Source organism: Balaenoptera borealis (assembly GCF_965194805.1).
Source record: "Balaenoptera borealis genome assembly, chromosome: 11".
In the NCBI taxonomy this organism is placed as follows: Eukaryota; Metazoa; Chordata; class Mammalia; order Artiodactyla; family Balaenopteridae; genus Balaenoptera; species Balaenoptera borealis.
In genome coordinates, this window is record NC_138868.1 from 44,530,527 (window position 1) to 44,547,875 (window position 17,349).

Genomic DNA, 17,349 nt, shown 5'->3' on the forward strand with positions numbered 1-17,349 from the left:
TTAGGGAGGAAAGAAGAATTTAACACCAACATCAAAAACCAGGAGGGAGGGCTTCCCTGGTGGTGAAGTGGTTGAGAATCTGCCTGCTAATGCAGGGGACACGGGTTCGGGCCCTGGTCTGGGAGGATCCCACATGCCGCGGAGCAACTAGGCCCGTGAGCCACAATTACTGAGCCTGCGCGTCTGGAGCCTGTGCTCCGCAACAAGAGAGGCCAAGATAGTGAGAGGCCCGCGCACCGCGATGAAGAGTGGCCCCCGCTTGCCACAACTAGAGAAAGCCCTCGCACAGAAACAGAGACCCAACACAGCCAAAAATAAATTAATTAATTAAATTAAAAAAAAGAAAAAAAAATTCCAGGAGGGAGAGAGACCATTAAGACTGGCTCAGGAGAGAAACAATGAGCCCTCTTCAGATTAAGACCCCACATGTGAACAAAGGTGGGCTGCTCAATCCCCGTATCAAGATCGTCCTCTGAAGTCAGTGAGGGGGGAGAGAGGGGAATGGAGGGACGAGGGGAGGGGGCGAGGCCAAATACAGATGCACCGGTACATACAGACCATGTGACTGAGCTCTGGTGTACAAAATCATGCAAGCGCAGCCTAGCCTGCATCTCCAGTCCGTAGGGGCACGTGAACCAGGGCAGTGAAAACTGCAGGTCTAATTGCATTGACATCTTCTTGTGTAACTGCGGGGGAGCCCCGTGTACGTGTGCAGTTTTCAGTCTCCTGTGCAGACCTCCTCTGTGCGTGTCCAGGGGCAACCTGGAGTGGACTCAGTACTCTTTGGTCATGAGACATGTTAAGACCAAAGAGCACTGCAAACAGATTTCTCCAGACCAAAAAAAGATCCAGATATAAGAAGAAGACACATGATAGAAAGGGGAGAAGGTACTTTGCACGTGGTCGGACCATTGCACTGGCGTTGAGTGGTGGACAGTATATGCTGGGGTGTTTTAGTGCCAGGGCAGAATATGACCCAGTGGCCTTGCACACCCACCAACCCACCAGTTTGAGGAAAAAGTGTGGGACAACTAATGCCCACAACAGGCACTTACTTCAATGACCTAACCTCTCTACCTATCCGAGAAGCAGGGCAAACTTTAGACATTAAATGGGGCCATGCGAGGGAATCAGATCTGTGGATTTTAACCGCTCTCAAGATGGGCAGCCAAGGAGCACACCCTGGAGGAGACTGGACATGGGCCAAAATCAGCCAGGGCTGGGCCGGGCAGAGCCCACGCATCCCCGCTGCATTTGCTAGCAGAGCCAGGGCGAAGTGGAGTGCCGCTCCGGCGCCCTCAGAGGGCCTGGAGGGCCTGGCTGATGGCTGACTTTTGACCATTCCCACCTCCTGAGCCAGAGCTGGCCAGGCTGTTTCAATTCGGTCATTCTGTAAACAGAGGTGTGGTGAGTGAAAGGTTTAAACATGCCTCTCCAGTTCCCAGCTGTGGGCTAAGTGGTGGAAGGAAAGCGGGTGAACGGAGAAAAGTGATAAATGTTTGGCTCAGAGAGTTTCCAGAAAGGCTGCACTGGCTTGCCTGGGATGGAGTAGCCCAAAGCAGGGGTCCTCAGTCATCAAGGAAAAGCAGCTGGGCTGAGGTGGGGCAAGCCGATGACTGGGCTCCGGAAGACAGCTTTCGCTCAGTGTGACCTACGGTGGGTCATGGCGTCTCCCACAGAGCCTCTGAGTGGGGCAGCTCGGGGAGCAGAGGGGCGCAGGGCAGTGGGGTGCAGCTCAGCCTTTCAGCTGCTCTGCTTACACCCGAGCTGACCCGCACACCTGCCCTCGCCAGCCCCCGAGCCTGTCCCTTCCTAGAGACAGGGCATGTAGAGCACTAAGTACCCAGTTCCTAGAGTCAGCAAAACTGCTGCTGCCCTCCAGGGAGCACAGCCCTCAGGGGAAAAAGTGACCACTGATCACATAGCCCAGGGAAAGAAAGGAGGCCATGGGGCCCCAGCCCCACCCTGGGCGGAGGGGTTGGCAGGACAAGGCATGACTGGCCAGAGGTTAAGAGCCTGTTGGCAACCCAGAGACACTGAGACGCACGCAGAGGCCTGCAGCCCCCTGCCGAGTCAGTGGAGGGAAGGCAAGCTCTGTGCGAGCCCCTGCAGCCTAACATCTCTGGGCCTCCACTTTTTATCTGTAAAATGAGCACATCAAGCAAGGCAACTTGTATTATACCTTCCATGGAGATGCCGTCATTCATATTACCCTGTAATTTCGCATAAGGCCTATGGTTTCCAAACTGCGTACCAAGGCACCCTGTGGCACCAGAGTGAACTCAGAGAGGAGCCGCAGGGTATTTTAGATTTTCTAGGGAAGCACGGTGATGCCTGTCACACACCTTGCAAAATTCACCTACCAAGTTATTTGGATATAACTACTTAACAAACGAAAATTTTAGGCATTGCTTTTGATCTGGGGGCAGTGTGAAAAAAAATTACTAAGACACTAAAGGTGCCATAAGTTGGGAAAATTTGGGAATCTCTTTATTAGGTTCTGAGCTCCTCAAAGGCAAGGTCCATATATTACTCACCTCTGTATATTTGCTCCCCTCATCAAAAACAAACAAAACATTCAGCCTTAAAGTTGGCATGAACAGGGCCCAGTAAACATTGTTGAATGAATGAATAAAAAAAATGAATGGAACAGAATGTGTAAATGTAGCCTCATCATCCACTTCTGCTACTAAATGGCCATCGTGTTCTTGATCTAAATTGCTTAACAAAGTGAGATATCGTGTCCATCTCCCTGCTTAGGAGGCAGAGCTAATCTGATTTACTTCTAAAAACGCTCACCAGCATGTCCTCTTTGCTCTCTACCCTGCCCTTCCTATAACCACATTGAAGGCACTGAAGCTGGCTACATGGTGCAGGGGAACTTGACTGAGTTCGACTCATGTCTTCGTGAGCACTCGATCTGGGTAATTTATCAGCGTAAACAGACCCAGCACGTGGCATCTCCCTTCCCCTCACCCATCCACGTGTAAGAAGAAACAAAACAAACCCAGGCCGAAACTTACACGTGGAGTTCTCTTCCTTGGAAACGTGAGGTTGAGATAGTTATGAGAAATGGATGATTTGGCCATGCCGAGGTCAGCATTCTCTCCGTAGTTTTTGCGCCAAGAATCTGTTAGGAAATAAAAGTAAGACTGAGATCCAGATCCATCCACTGCTCCCCCAGAGCTCACGGGGTGTCACTGAGACGAGGTCCCTCCAAAATAATTCCCTCACCCCCAGCTGAAGCTGTCAGTGGCCTGCATAGAGGGCTGGTGCCGCTCTGTCAGTGATCTCCCGGTGACAAGGGCAGATGCAGGCCAGCCCCATGTGGCACCTGCCACACAGGACCCACTTACATACATGGGTCTGGGTGTGTGGGGTCCACCCTTGTTTGGGCTCAAAGGCAAAGGGAGGGCAGGGGTCAGCCCCAGAACAGAGGACATCAGTGTGAAGAGCAGCCAGATGCGGGCACAGGGCAGAGATGCCTCAGGGGCTGGCAAAGCCTCATCCTGAAAGCAGGTCCTTACCCACAGGCCTCAGCGGGGTGCCCCGGAAGAGCTCATAGAACTTGGAGAGGTACATGACCATGCTGAGCTTGTCGGGCTGCGGGGCTGAGGCCATCTCTTTGCCCGTGGTCACTGGGGGGATGCCAAACTCACGCTCGGCCACGTCAAATGCCAGCTGGTTGTTCTCCACAGTGTCATCTTCATTCAAAGAGTCGAAGTTGCTGGAGAATCAGAACAAGGTGAAGTTTTCGGAGAGGATGCAGAGGGGTGCAGAGCTGAGCAAACTCAGCCATAAGGAGCACTGCAAGTGACAAGGCCCTGGCTCCAATCCCCCCACCACGACCCCCCACCCCTCAGGGGGGCTCAGCCAGAAGACGCTAACCCTGTCCTCACTCAGGGTGGAACCAATCAGATCTGGGTCACGAAAATGTCATTTGCTACCTGGGATGAAAAAATCAGAAAACGATTGGAAAACTTATGAACTACTTTACTTTTCAAAAGTTCCCATACATTCTTTTCCTGTTAATTACAAAAGTGATATGGGCTTCTTGTAAATAAAAGGATCAAGTTATATAAAGCAAGAGGCGAGAGCCTCATCCCCTTCCCAAGGCAACCTCATTTCCTAAAGGTACCAACTGATAAACTTTACTAGGTTTCCATCCAGCCTTCTGGATGAATTTGCTCATGGGTGTGAGGTTACACTGCAGTTGATTTAAACACAACATGATAGATGTATTGTGCTTTCAACATCACAAAGCATTTCCACAAACATAATCCAATCTTCCTAATGACCCTGCCATTATTCCTGATTTATAGATGAAGACGGCAAACTCAGAGAAGATAAGGGGCTTGCCCAACATTATACAGCTAACGGATCTGGGTCACAAATCTAATTCTTTTGCCTGTAAAACCCTCAAGCTGGTCCCCAGAATTAGATCTTGCCCACAAGTCCTCTCTTGAGGGTAGAGCTCCAAGCTGTGAACACTCAAATTTCCCAAATGAAGGGGGTTTGGTGTGTGAGTGCAATCAATCACTGAGCCTGAGTCATTCTGCTCCTTACATAGAAGGAACGCAGATCAAACAAGTTGCTGGCAGAATAATCGGTGCAAAGGGAAAAGAACAAACTGAAGAAAAAATTCAAATTGAAAGTACGCAAAGAGAAATACTGATCTACGTCCTGAAGATTCTACACCTAGAACAGCCCTGGTCTCCCTTGTCTCCAGGGTCCCCTTGGGCCATGCGGGGCTCGCCAGGTCCAGCTGGGCCCCAGACTCACATCAGCTCAGGCCGGAAGCGGTGGATGATGGCACACAGGGCCAGGCCACTCCGCCAGGATGTGGTCAGGTCTGTGACGTTGACATGCTGGTAGCCCTTGGTCTGCTGCTGGCACCAGGTTAAGAGCTTGCTGGGCCGGATGTCTGACTCTGCAGCAAGAGGAGACGGACAGTGGTGAAGCGCTCTACGAAAATCTCAGCAGTTCCCCTGGGGACCCGCTCTGTCGGCCACCACGGGTGGGGACCGGGAGGAACAGCACTGAGGCAAGGGGCTGTGGGCACAGTTGCAGCCCCATGAGGGGGTCCTGTCAAGAGCATGCAGGAGGGCAGGATGCTGGGACAGGAAGCATGCTCTCCTGCAGGAAAGAGTTCCTGAGACCCCCTCTGGCCAGGTCCTGGTTAGAGGCTAGGAACATAGAGGCGAGGATGACATGGACTCTGCCAACAACATGCTTATCCTGTGGGGAAGACAGACGCAGCGGTGGGTGACAATAACAGAGAAACCCAATGCCAGGGGAGCACATGAGCGTGTCTGCCAGAGTCTACCAGGGCAGGGGAACTCGCCAAAGAAAGGGTCATGGAGGAGGTGCATTTGACTGCTTCTAGAAGAGTGTCTAGGACAGAAGGAGATCTCCAGGAAAACAAAAACGACTGTGCCATGGCAAAGAATCTAGAGAAGCCTGCCATGTTATGTGAAATGGTTTATTAAAGGCCGGCAGCAGCAGGGCGTGTGGGTGTGGAAGGCAGGGAGGAGTGGCTGGTGAGGCTGAGTTTGCCCAGTGGCGGGCAGGATGCAAGGTCTGGGCAGGCAGTGGAAGCCAGGTGTGTCTTTAAGCAGGATGGTGACCTGAGCACAGCCGGGTGGACGCTGGGAAGCTGGTCATTTAATCATCCCTTCCCTCCGCACTGAGCACCAGCCTTGTGCCCAGCACTGTGCCAGGCCCTGGAAGACCAGGAAAAGAGTGAAGCGCACAGAGCTTGTTATCTAGCTGGGAGACAAGACTCCTCATACTGGCAACAACAGGAAAAGAAAAGCAAGTCCCAGGGAAGTCATTCCGGTTCACTTTAATGTGCCAAGCGCTCGCCTCTAACCCACACAATGATCTTATGGTTGGTATTGTCCTTGTCCCGGTTTTACAGATGAGGAAAGTGAAGTGCAGAGAGCAGAGGCACCTGGCCAAGGTCATGCAGGTCACTGGATCAGAGCCAGGCTGGCTGCAGGGCCTGTGCCCCAGTGGTCACCTAGCAGGCCTCCTCCCTGCAAAGCTGGGGTCCCAGGAGGGCCACTTACCCCGCCTGGAGAGGCCGACGGATCTCCTCACTGAGCCCAGCCTCTCGAGAGGGCACTGGTGCAACTCTTTAGTGATGTACAAATGCTTCACCTAGGAGCGAGAGAGGACACACAGCTGTCTGCTAGTTTTTCCCCAAACCCTAGTCGTTGCAGGGTCACTGAACCCACCCCACCCACTCATCAACACTGGCTGCCCTTTTCCTCTCTCACCGAAGGACATGACCTTCAGCAAGGGAACCAGCAACTTGAAACAGAGCTGCGGATCTGTCATCCACCCAAATGTGGGGGAACTCGAGTGTGAATATATGTAATTGGCTGATTTTTAAAATTCACACCATTCTTTGTGCTATTGACTGCACACTTGTGTGACTCTAAGTCAATGGGAGAAAAAATAGACTCTAGGACCTCGGACGGAAAGAACTTGATATTTGATCAAGTAGATTATTTGAGAGAGGTATGCTCAGCAATGCATATGCTCAGTGACAAATAAACACACGTAAATACACGTACATATGTGGACACACACTTACATGTGTCCTAGTTCTCTCCTGTTGGCTAGAGAGATGCTGACTCTGCTTTACTCTGTGGCTTTCCCAGAGAGAGGAATTGGCCTCACCTTTGGGCCAAGAGGCAATGGTGGCCTGGGTCCCAAAGATGTGCCAAGATTTTAGGTGACCCCCCACTTCTCACCGCTCAGCGCCTGGTGACCCACACAGGACTCCAGGCAAGGCCTTACCTGATGGGGCCTGACGCAGTTTGAGTTGAGGTTTGGGTACCGCGTCCCCGGGTCCAGCGTGTACTGCTCAAAGTTCTTGTTGATGTTCTCTGGGGTCGTTTGAGGTAACAGCCGGTAAAGACTTTCTCTGGAGGAAGGCAGAGCAGAGGGGTCAAGGATTGCTCTTGCAGCCTCCGGCCTTCTCTCCACTCCTCCCCTCCACCCGCCTTCCCCTGCTCCCAAGAGCTTCTTAGATCTGTGTTTGCGTAACCCTTCCCAGCAATGCCTGGCCCTCCTGGTTCTCGAGATCTGCAAAGCGGGGGAGGGTCAACACGGTCAAGGGGAAGCAGGAGGGACCCTGGGAAGTGGTGAGGCTGGCCTCCTCCCTGGGGCAGAGGGCAGGGACTTGGAGCTGGCAGCCCAGAGACCTGTGGTTTTGCTATAACTGCCACTCAGCCACGCTGCCTCCTGTGGCTGGTCCCCCATGACCACAGGTCTCCACACCCAAGACCAGCAGGGGCCCGTCCCCACCCGCCAGCCCTGACTTATCCTGGTCCACCAGCTGTCACAGCCATGTGGCCAGCAGCAGGGGTCTGGGAGGAAGCCCAGGATCTCAGCAGCAGAAGAGGCCTGGGAGGTCAGAGCACCCAGCCCCCAACAGAGTGGGACTCAGTGCTGCAATGGAAGCTTCCCCTAAACCCATTCTGGCTCCTCAGTGTCTCAGCAGTGCCAAGAACCCCAACTTCAGGGCCGCCCTGGATGAAGATTTCTCTTTGGCATCCAGGGCTTAAGGGCCTGGCCCCCACGGAAAGTCACTGGGGGAGGTAGATCATGACAGAGAACGTTTCCTTGGGGACCCCAATGATGAAATCAGGCCACATGTGGGAAGGCAGATGAGAGGGGGCAGAGGCTCCAGGTTCATCCAGCCTCACTCCCTCTCCTGCCTGAGTTTTGACCCGGCCCTGCCTCCAGCTGAGGGTCCTGCTGTCAATATTCACCTTTCAGCCAGCAGCTCCAGGTGAGGAGTGCCCTGGTCCCAGCTCTTCACCATCCACGCCGTGTCAAAGGCTGCCAGGAAGCCGCGGGCACAGCCGGTGCCCATCGGCCAGAACGGCTGCAAAGGACACATGCAAAGTTCTAGTTGATTCCAGTGATCCCCAGCCTGCCATCCCATTCTATCCAGCACTTGGTGTTTGCCAGGCCTGTGCGAGGCACTGGGGGGACAGAGAGGTGACAGGCAGCCCACTGGGACTCACCACAAACACCAATAGCTGTAGCACAAAGTCATATGCAAGGGTGCTATGACACGGGAATAGCAAAATTGCTTTGGGGGCTCAAAAAGGCAGAGGCAAAACCACCCTGGGCGGGGGAGACAGAAATCAAGGAATGCTTCAGGGAAGAGTTGCATTCATGCTGATTTTAAAGAATGAATAGGATTCTGATCTTGATCCATTCGGAACAGTGTGGGCAAAGGCTTGGTGGCGGGAAAATGACGGAGCCGGATGGAAAAACAGCCCGTCTGGTTTGGGTGCAGCAGAGAGCACGGGTGGGGAGTACCAGGAGAGAGAAAGCTGGGAGGGAGGATTGGGACAGAAGCAGGGAGGGTGCTGAGCGCTTAAGCAAGGAGCTTAGGTTCGAGTCCGCACACAGTGGTGAGCAAGCATTGATTCACCAAGCTAAGTTCTAACTAAACTGTTCCATGTGCACCCAAAGCGTGGTTTGAAATTTGATGCTAACTTCAGATAAATACATCAACATTTTTTGGTCAGTGCTTACATTAAGATAAAAATTTACCCTTTCTGAAATCATTCATTTAATGTAAGAATCCTAGCATCTGCAGATTTTCTGGGAAGAATTTTGAGCAGGGAGGCCATGGACTTTGGGGCCCACACTCTTTTCTTGCTCCTATTCAAACTCGATGCTGAAAAGGCCACAGAAATCCACCCAGAGGAGGAAGAAGTCTCCAACCAGCTGCAGATCTGCACGCTCTGGGAAGGATGGCCTGACCCGGGCCGCTTAATTTTGTACTTCAACCGAGAAGTCAGCCCAGAAAAACCCAGAGGGGCAAGAGGAAGTGTTCCTGCCTGTATACAGGCAGAACTGACCCCTCTAAATTTCATCAAAGGTCAGGCTCTGAGGCCAGGACGGGCTCTGCAGAGTCCTGCCAGTTGGCTGAGAGCCTGTCCTTCCCTTGGGCTGCAGGACAGCAGATGCTGCCAGTTAGAATAGCAATGTGGGGATCTGTCTTCCAGCAGGAATGAGGGGGCTCCAAAAGCAGGCGGTACCTCAAGCAAGCTGTCGCCCACCAGGGCCACGAGCAGCTGGTGTGACTGTCGCTCGCGCACCAGGGCTGCATTCTCGGAGGCGTACATAGAGGTGAAATCGAACATGGCCACGTCGGGTTGTCCGTAATGGTTCATGGCAAAGTCTAAAGACGGCAGCTGGTAATTGGTAGCGAAGTCTGCAGCTTCGCGTGCATAGGAAAGCAGGTTGTCCTGGTTCACGTTCTCTGCACACAGCAGCATCTCTGTGTCGATATAGTCCTGGGGGAAAGAACAAGAGCACAGTATAGCAACCTGCCCCTCAAAAGGGCAAGGAGTCATACCTACTTCTTTGTAAAAGGACATGGAATGGACTTGCAGAGAGGCTAATCAAAACAAATAGAAAATCGGGGCCAAGGGAATAAAGAGGAACCAAATCAGCCATCTGTGAACGTTAACAGAGTTATGATTAAGCATCAAATTTGGCTTTGGGCTTCCCTGGTGGCGCAATGGTTAAGAATCCGCCTGCCAATGCAGAGGACATGGGTTCGATCCCTGGTCCGGGAAGATCCCACATGCCGCGGGGCAGCTAAGCCCATGTACCACAACCACTGAGCCTGCGCTTCAGAGCTCGCGAGCCACAACTACTGAAGCCCTTGGGCTTAGAGCCTGGGCTCTGCAACAAGAGAAGCCACCACAATGAGAAGCCCACGCACCGCAAAGAAGACCCAACGCAGCCAAAAATAAATAAATTAAATAAATAAATTTTAAAAAAAAATTTGGCTTTGAGCTTCCTGGCATCCAAGGCAAAAGGGAAATGTGATATATACAGGGTTTTCTTTATCAGAAAGAAGGAAGCATAGAAATTCCTAGGGGAGGATATTTTTTCCTGGCACTAAATTCTAAAAGAACTGTCTGACATAGGAATTTTGACAGAGAACATTGTGTAGTCATGAACCGTGTACTCAGTAATGATCCTGCAGCAAATACAGAAGCATATTTCATGTGGCTGCTTCTTGTGATAACTTTCAGTGAAACTAAAAGACAAAAGAGCAAATGAGTAAGACTGATTTTATAACACACTAAGCTAAGCTAATGTGGTCCAGAAATGCTGCGGCTAGTGGTCAAACAAGTCCGAAAAAGAAATGGGTAATTGGCATAACTCTCAAACTTCCTCTCCACTATCAGTTACCCTTTTCTCAACAGGCTGAGGGCTCCTCAGGGCTCTGCTTTGCTCTTACAGTGTTAACTGTTACACTTCCCTGCTGGGAGGTAGAGAACCCTGAGCTTAGAGGACTAGGATATCCACCCTGGAGGGACACTGGCAATGAACTATAGGATGTCTCCCAGAGTCCAATCTGCTCATTGTGTGGCTATAGAAACTAAAAGACTATCTTTCCCAAAAGGAGACACAGAAAATGCAAATCCTTGGGGCAGGGGGCAGGGACTAGTGTATAAGACCAACACAGGCCTTGGGTCAGTGAGATCAACAGGTCAAATTCCATCTCTGTTTACTGACTGCATAAATTTGGGCAAGTTATTGAACTTTTCTGAGTCTCCGTAATCTCACTTGTAAAATTTGAATTTGTAAAATGAGACTAACAAAATCTACTCCCTATACAGGACCACGTGAGGACTGAATGAGACCGTGGACATGACTCCCTAGCCCAAAGCCTAGGAATTGGGAAGTTCTCAATGGTTGGGAATTCCTGTCCCTAATAAATCATGATGGCACAAACCACACCATATGGTGAAGTGATCCCAGACCCACCGAGGGCACCAGCAAGGGCATTTAGAAAGGTCTAAGAAGGCACAGCCTCAACTACAAACAGTGACCTACTGTGGCAATTTTCCCAACAGCCATGATTTCCCAGAAATTCTAATATTTCCACATTCAAGCCACATCAACTAAATGGAACCCAGTGTTGGCCCAAGAGCCCTTTGTCAGGTCATGGAGTCCAGGCTGGAGCTCGTATTATTCGCTTTCCTTTCTCATATCTATTCTTATATCACATAATCACTCTCCTTCTTGAAGGTGTGGAAGAGTGAATGGAGAAATCTCAAAAATACCCCCCCTTCAAAACATGCCACAAGAACCCCCGCGGAGGACCGGGTGGTGGATGAATGTGGACACTGTATGATGAAGGTGGCAGCTGGTGCTGAAGCCACACGCAGGACTGTGGAGACCTGGCCAAGGGGCAGACCCCCCCGCTGTGCCGGGATGACAGCCACCTGGCCCAGGGCTGCTGGGAGAAGTCAAAGGGCCTTGCAGGGCAGGAGGTCCCAGGTGAGTGGGCGGATGGCAGAACAGACTTGTAGGGAACAGATGAGAACAAGGATGAGAGAGAAAAAGTGGGAACAGGGCTGTAATAAAGTGGGCAGAGCTGAGGAAGGGAGTGCTAAATGAAGATAAAGGCAGGGGGCGAATTTGGACCTCATTTTGCACAGGCCCAGGGAACTGAAGAGAGGCTGGGTCCTAGACGGAGGTGGGGAGGGAGAGAGGGAAGCAGTAAACATGAGAGAAGGGTGGGGAATCCAACAGGAAGACTAGTCACCCCAAGTGAAAAGCTGGAAAGAAGCTGTAGACCAGAAGAGAAGGTCAGACAATGTCTGTTCACTGCTTCAAATGAGGGTGGACTCGGCATTGAGAGACCAGCTGTGACGTGTTTCCATCCACCTCACACATCTGGCAACCAAGCTCCCTCCTACTGAGGTGAGACCAAGCCTGTGTGTGCATGGACCAGCAGAGGCAGGGGCCAGGAAGGACGGACACAGCTGGGAGCCCAGAGGCAGGGTTTCCTGAGGAGAAACTTTACTCTCCCTTCAGTAGTCATAGAAAGAGGCCCAGAGATCAGCAGGAATAGATGGGGAAGCAGGTCAGTCAGTCATTCAACAAACATTCACTCGGCACCTTGTGCGTCTCGAGGAAGACGCTGACCCATACAGGGACAGGAAAACAGAGGACTTGCCATTCCTCTGGGAGCGAGAGAAAAATGGTAATTTAAGTAGCTCGGGGTAGAGGGGTAGAGGGGTCAGCTCCCAGCTTATGCAAATGCTACAGAGCTTGGCTGGACACCTGGAGACTCAAGCCAGGGCTCCTGAACCAAATGGTGTCCAGTTCTCCCATGTCCAGCCATGGCCTCCAGTTTCTAGAGTTCATGTCTTATACCTAGAGGGCCCTCTGCACCAGCTCAGCTGATACTCCTGGATTCTCTGAGGGAGAAGGGAGGCCTTGATGAGGACAACTGTGGGCCTGGGATCTGCTCCCAGCTCCTGCAGTAATTATGGGACCAGAGCGAGGAGCTCCCACCCACTTGTGCCATGACACACAGCCTGAGAGGGGAGCATGGAGGGGCTTTGACAACTGCCAAAAAATCAAGTCACCATGAGCAACATGTTGTGGCCAGGACAAACACCCTGGGATGACCTGGGGGAACCTTAGCATCTCAGCAGGCCGAAGTACTCAGCCAGTGAAATAGGAACCCCAAGTCAAACTTGGCCTGACTTTCCAGGGGTGGGATAACAAGAGCCTCCCTAGACCCTCCTCTGCAAAGGTACCCTCTGCGCCTGCACCCTGGACCCCAAATAGTCCTTCCCTATCTGACACAGGCATCCCAATAGGGGAGGTAACTTTGGGAGGGACACCTGTGGAACAGAGGGAAAATGGGGACATGGCCTCACCTCCCCCAGACCGGGTCAGCAGTGGGGCACCAGATACTGAAAACCACTGCTCGCACATCTGCTGACTGTGCTAAGTAGGCTTCATTCAACCCCACCCCCGCCCTCCCCGCCAATTCCCAGCCTTCTGTCCAGCAACTCGGGCTCTCAGCAAAGCCCTGAGCTGATGTAGAGGAGGCCCAGGGGAGGGCTGGGTTACTAAAGCTGCCCAGCCAGCTGCCAGCACAAGCTGGCGTGAGGATAGGCACATTCTTCTCTGACAAGCAGCAATGAATGGTCACCGTGCTGCCTGGGCTACAGGCCGACATCCCAAGAGCAGGCTGACCTTGGACTGCATGATCCTTATCTTAAGGGTACATACAGCAGCAGCGGCAGCTGCAGGAACAGGGTCTCTGGAGGGGTTGAAACCTGACCAAAGAAGGTGCCAGCCTGGGGCTGGCCGCTCCACATGCTTCCTCCTTGCAGCCCTGCTCTCTGTGTAAGCATGAAGGTGCAAAGGCAGGAAGCAGAGGCCAGGAAGCCAGCAGGACAAAAAAGCAAGTGTCCAAACCAGGCAGAGAAGTTATGGAGGGAATCTACCAACTTGCTACATGCCAAGCGCTCTGTATACGTTTTAAAATTTATTCCTCTGAACAATCCTTTTAGTTAGAAACTATTATTCCTATTCTGCAGACAAGAAGACTGAGGTTCAGAGAAGGCAAACAGCTTAGTCACAGTCCTGAGTTAATACGTGGCAGAGCGAAGATTCAACTTGAGCCTTCTTGACTGCAATAGGGCTTTCCCCCACACCATGACAAGGGGGCTGCAGCGTGAAATTCACAAGTGAAACTGCCTGGATCCCGCTAGGACAAGGAGCCCCCATCTGCCTCCAAAGTATGTGTGTGACCTCCCAGAAAAGGAGGCAGGGATAAATGAGACACTTGAAAGGAAAAGACTCAGCTGATCTCTCAGTGGTTAAGAACCCACACTTAACACCTGGGTAAGAATTTCAGCATTTTCCCCCTCCCGCACCAGCCCAGCTCTCTGCAGAAACACCTCTGCCTCTATTGTTCGTGTGGGCTCCTCCATCCAACACTCACGCACCACCAAGGAGAAGGGCGTGGTGGATGGTGGTCCCTTCCCTCTTCCCCCCATTACTCAGTTTCTGGCAGGATGACATCTGCTCCCACACTCGCTGATGCTGCCAGCCCAGGTCACAAAGGGAAAGACAGGACATCATAGCCAAGCGATACGTACGTTAATGATGACACCCTTGTCAAGCAAGCTCTGCTTCTTGGCAGTCATGACAAAATAGTGGGTGCAGTCCTTGTAGTAAACAATGTTCTCAAGGTCAATCCCTGAAAAGAGAAGGTTCATGGGCTCAGTATTATTTCCTCAGCGCCTACTGTGTGTCAGGAGCCCTGCTTTGCCTCATTACAGGTCTCACTATTTACCTGCAGAATATTGGTGTTAGACAAGTTTCTAAGACATAAAAGGCGAGCAAAGATAAGATCAAGTGCCAGAATTTACCCTAGTCACCACAGCTAGCTTTCACAGTTCCACAAAGATACTACTTCTTTTCTTTTTAAATTGAGATATAACATAGTGTAAGTTTAAGGTGTACATGTTGATTTGATACATTTAAAAAAAATTTTTTATACTAATTATGTTTTTTTTTTATTATTTATTTATTTATTTTTGGCTGCGTTGGGTCTTCATTGCTATGAGCAGGCTTTCTCTAGTTGCGGTGAGCGGGGGCTGCTCTTTGTTGCTGTGCGCAGGCTTCTCATTGTGGTGGCTTCTCCTGTTTCAGAGCACGGGCTCTAGGCACGTGGGCTCAGTAGTTGTGGCGCATGGGCTTCGTTGCTCCGCAGCATGTGGGATCTTCCCGGGCCAGGGCTCGAACCCGTGTCACCTGCATTGGCAGGCGGATTCTTAACCACTGCGCTATATATTGCAATATGATTAAGCCACTGTTTCTTTTTCTTTTTCTTAATAAATTTATTTATTTATTTTTGGCTGCACTGGGTCTTGTGTGCAGGCTTCTCATTGCGGTGGCTTCTCTTGTTGCGGAGCACAGGCTCTAGGCACGCGGGCTTCAGCAGTTGTGGTTCATGGACTCTAGGGCACCGGCTCAGTAGTTGCAGCACACGGATTTAGTTGCTCTGCAGCATGTGGGATCTTCCCGGACCAGGGCCCGAACCTGTGTCCACTGCATTGGCAGGCGGATTCTTAACCACCTCGCCACCAGGGAAGTCCCCTAGCCACTGTTTCTTTTAAAACTCATAAAGCCCTTTGGGGCTGTAGACCAGTATTTCCAAGTCACAGCTGAGTATGTGCTGTAGGAAGGCACAGTGCTGTCTGTGGCATGGCAGCTAAGTGGCAACAGAACCAGGATTTGAACCCCAGCCTGTCTGATTCCAAGTCCCATCCACCGTTTCCTCCATGTGACCAGAGATGCAAAGAGCTGTGTGAATTCTCCGAAGACTGCTAAGGGACATTTCCACCATCCCCCTGTTATGTGTGAAAACCCAGGTGCCCTGGTAGAAAAACTCAATCAGAGGACTGGGTTGTATCTTTCTGTGCTTTCCACCAATTGCAAAAGACTTTATAGACTAGGTTTCTGCCTTAAAACAATGCCGTAAGATGACAGCGTAGCTCAGTGTTTCTCAAAGTAGGATCCCTAGCCAGCAGCAGCAGCAGCATCACCTGAGGACTTATTAGAAATGCAAATAACTGGAGCCCGACCCCAGGCCTACAGAATGGGAAACTCTGGGGGTCTGGCCAGCAATCTGTGCTTGAACAGGCCTTACAGGTGATTCTGTTCACACTCAAGTTTGAGAACCACTGGTTCGGTTTCTTTGAAGGGAGAGAAAGGAACAGAGGCAAGGCAACTTATCAGCAGTTATCACAGAGGCGTGCTGGGTAACCATGGAAACCCCTTTATTACTGTTAAATAGGAAACAGCCATCAATGCACAGGGCCCCCCAGAGGATCTGAGGAAATTCATCGCTCTCATTCTGTGAGGGGCATTGTTGTCGAACAATGGCCAAAGGTGATGACCTTTGCAAAGTGCAAAGGAAGCTCATTGAAACATTTGGAAAAACAAACTTGATGTCCTGTCATAATTTATATTTGGTGGTTTATTTAAGCATTTATTTTCTTGGTTTTTGAGGGGAAGAGAGGGCTGGAGAATTCTTAAATCATTCAAAAGGACATAATATGCTGGAAGGAAATACTTTTTTTTTTTAATAAAATAATGCCACCATAGTGACACTCAGAGGGTCATGCAGTGGACACACATTGCTGTGGCCAGTAAGAAGCAGAGTCTGGCTCAATAACTAATCCCATTCCTAGAAAGCTATCTTACGGAAATAATCCAAAAGAAGTAGTTTTATTGGTAACAGTAAATAACTGAAAGGTTTAAATCAGAAGTGTGCAAACTTTTTCCGTGAAGGGCCAGAGAGTAAATATTTTGGGCTTTGTGGACCATCCGGTCTGTGTCGAAAGCCCTCATGGCACCAAGGTAAACAAAGCGGCCTGGCTGCATTCTAATAAACCTCTATTTATGGACTGTAAAACTTGAATTTCATAAATTTTCAATTTGTCCCCAAAATTTCTTCTTTTGATTTTTCTGCAGCCATTCAAAATATATGAAAAACCATTCTTAACTTGAAGGCAATACAAAAACACATGGTAGGTTTGCCAACCCCTGGTTTAAATGCTTCAGCAGTGGGTGACAATATATCCACTTCAAGAGCTATTCCGACAAACCTGACCATCAGTAGGACTGGGCACAGTGGACAGTATTTAACATGTGATGCTGAATGAGAAAAGGAGAATAACAGGATTGACTCTATGGCAAAAGCTCTAGCCATGTAAAAAGGATGCAGCTGGAAAATTACCGAAAAGGACTACATGAAAATGAGGACTGTTCCTGTGCTAGGTGGTGCTGGGTGTTAATGATTTATTTTTAGTACAAAACTTCTATGTAACATTGTTACACTGCCTTTCCACGGAGAAATATATATATTTCCAAATCAGGTCAAAAAGGGAAAATATCTGAAATTTACTTAATTGGGAGCAGGAATTTCATCCCTCTTCGCCCTCACCCTGCTTTATTTTTTTCTCCACTATCCTTGTAGACCACCTGACATGTTATTTGATTATTGATGGTCCCTCCGCAACCCATAGAATATAAGCTCCGAGGGGGTGGTTTGCTTGTTTTGCCCACTGCTCTATCTCACGCCCTTGAACAGCATTTGGTACATAGTAGGTGTTCAATAAATATTTGTTGAGTAAATGAATGAATCCCTTCTTTCTTCAAGTCCTATGGTTTGGGGACAACTGATGCCCCTGGGTGAGTGTCGTGCCCCGCCTCCGCCGGCATCCCTGACTGTTCCTGAGGGAAAGGGCAGCGGGCGCACTGACAAAAGCACCTATGCTTCTTCAGGGACCACCCACAGGTTACTGGCTCCCCCTCAGAGCGCTCTGGGATCTCCATATTGGCGTCGGGCCTAGATTCACCAGCCTGCATTAGGATGGTTTCCGTAGCTGTCCCTCCCTAGACAAGGAGCCACTATTGGGAGGGTACCGTGTCAACCTCAACTTTGTATCCCATGACATTGAGTGCGGGCATTCAATG

At 50.6% G+C, this 17,349-nt stretch overlaps 1 protein-coding gene across 13 annotated transcripts in view; it reads right to left on the bottom strand.

Annotated features, from left to right (window-relative positions):
• MICAL2 (microtubule associated monooxygenase, calponin and LIM domain containing 2) overlaps window positions 1–17,349 on the bottom strand; it is a 222,047-nt gene that overhangs the window by 109,356 nt on the left and 95,342 nt on the right. For all 13 annotated transcript variants that reach the window (XR_014231383.1, XM_082341338.1, XM_082341347.1 and 10 more), the window contains exons 8-15: window positions 13,962–14,062; window positions 9,072–9,329; window positions 7,785–7,900; window positions 6,808–6,934; window positions 6,072–6,162; window positions 4,783–4,930; window positions 3,528–3,727; window positions 3,024–3,130 (exon numbers count right to left, since the gene is read on the bottom strand). Coding sequence is in view for 12 of the 13 variants with exons in the window: in XM_082341338.1 (XP_082197464.1) it covers window positions 3,024–3,130; window positions 3,528–3,727; window positions 4,783–4,930; window positions 6,072–6,162; window positions 6,808–6,934; window positions 7,785–7,900; window positions 9,072–9,329; window positions 13,962–14,062 (1,148 nt within the window). In the remaining variant the exon portion in view is untranslated. The remainder of the gene's footprint in view (window positions 1–3,023; window positions 3,131–3,527; window positions 3,728–4,782; window positions 4,931–6,071; window positions 6,163–6,807; window positions 6,935–7,784; window positions 7,901–9,071; window positions 9,330–13,961; window positions 14,063–17,349) is intronic.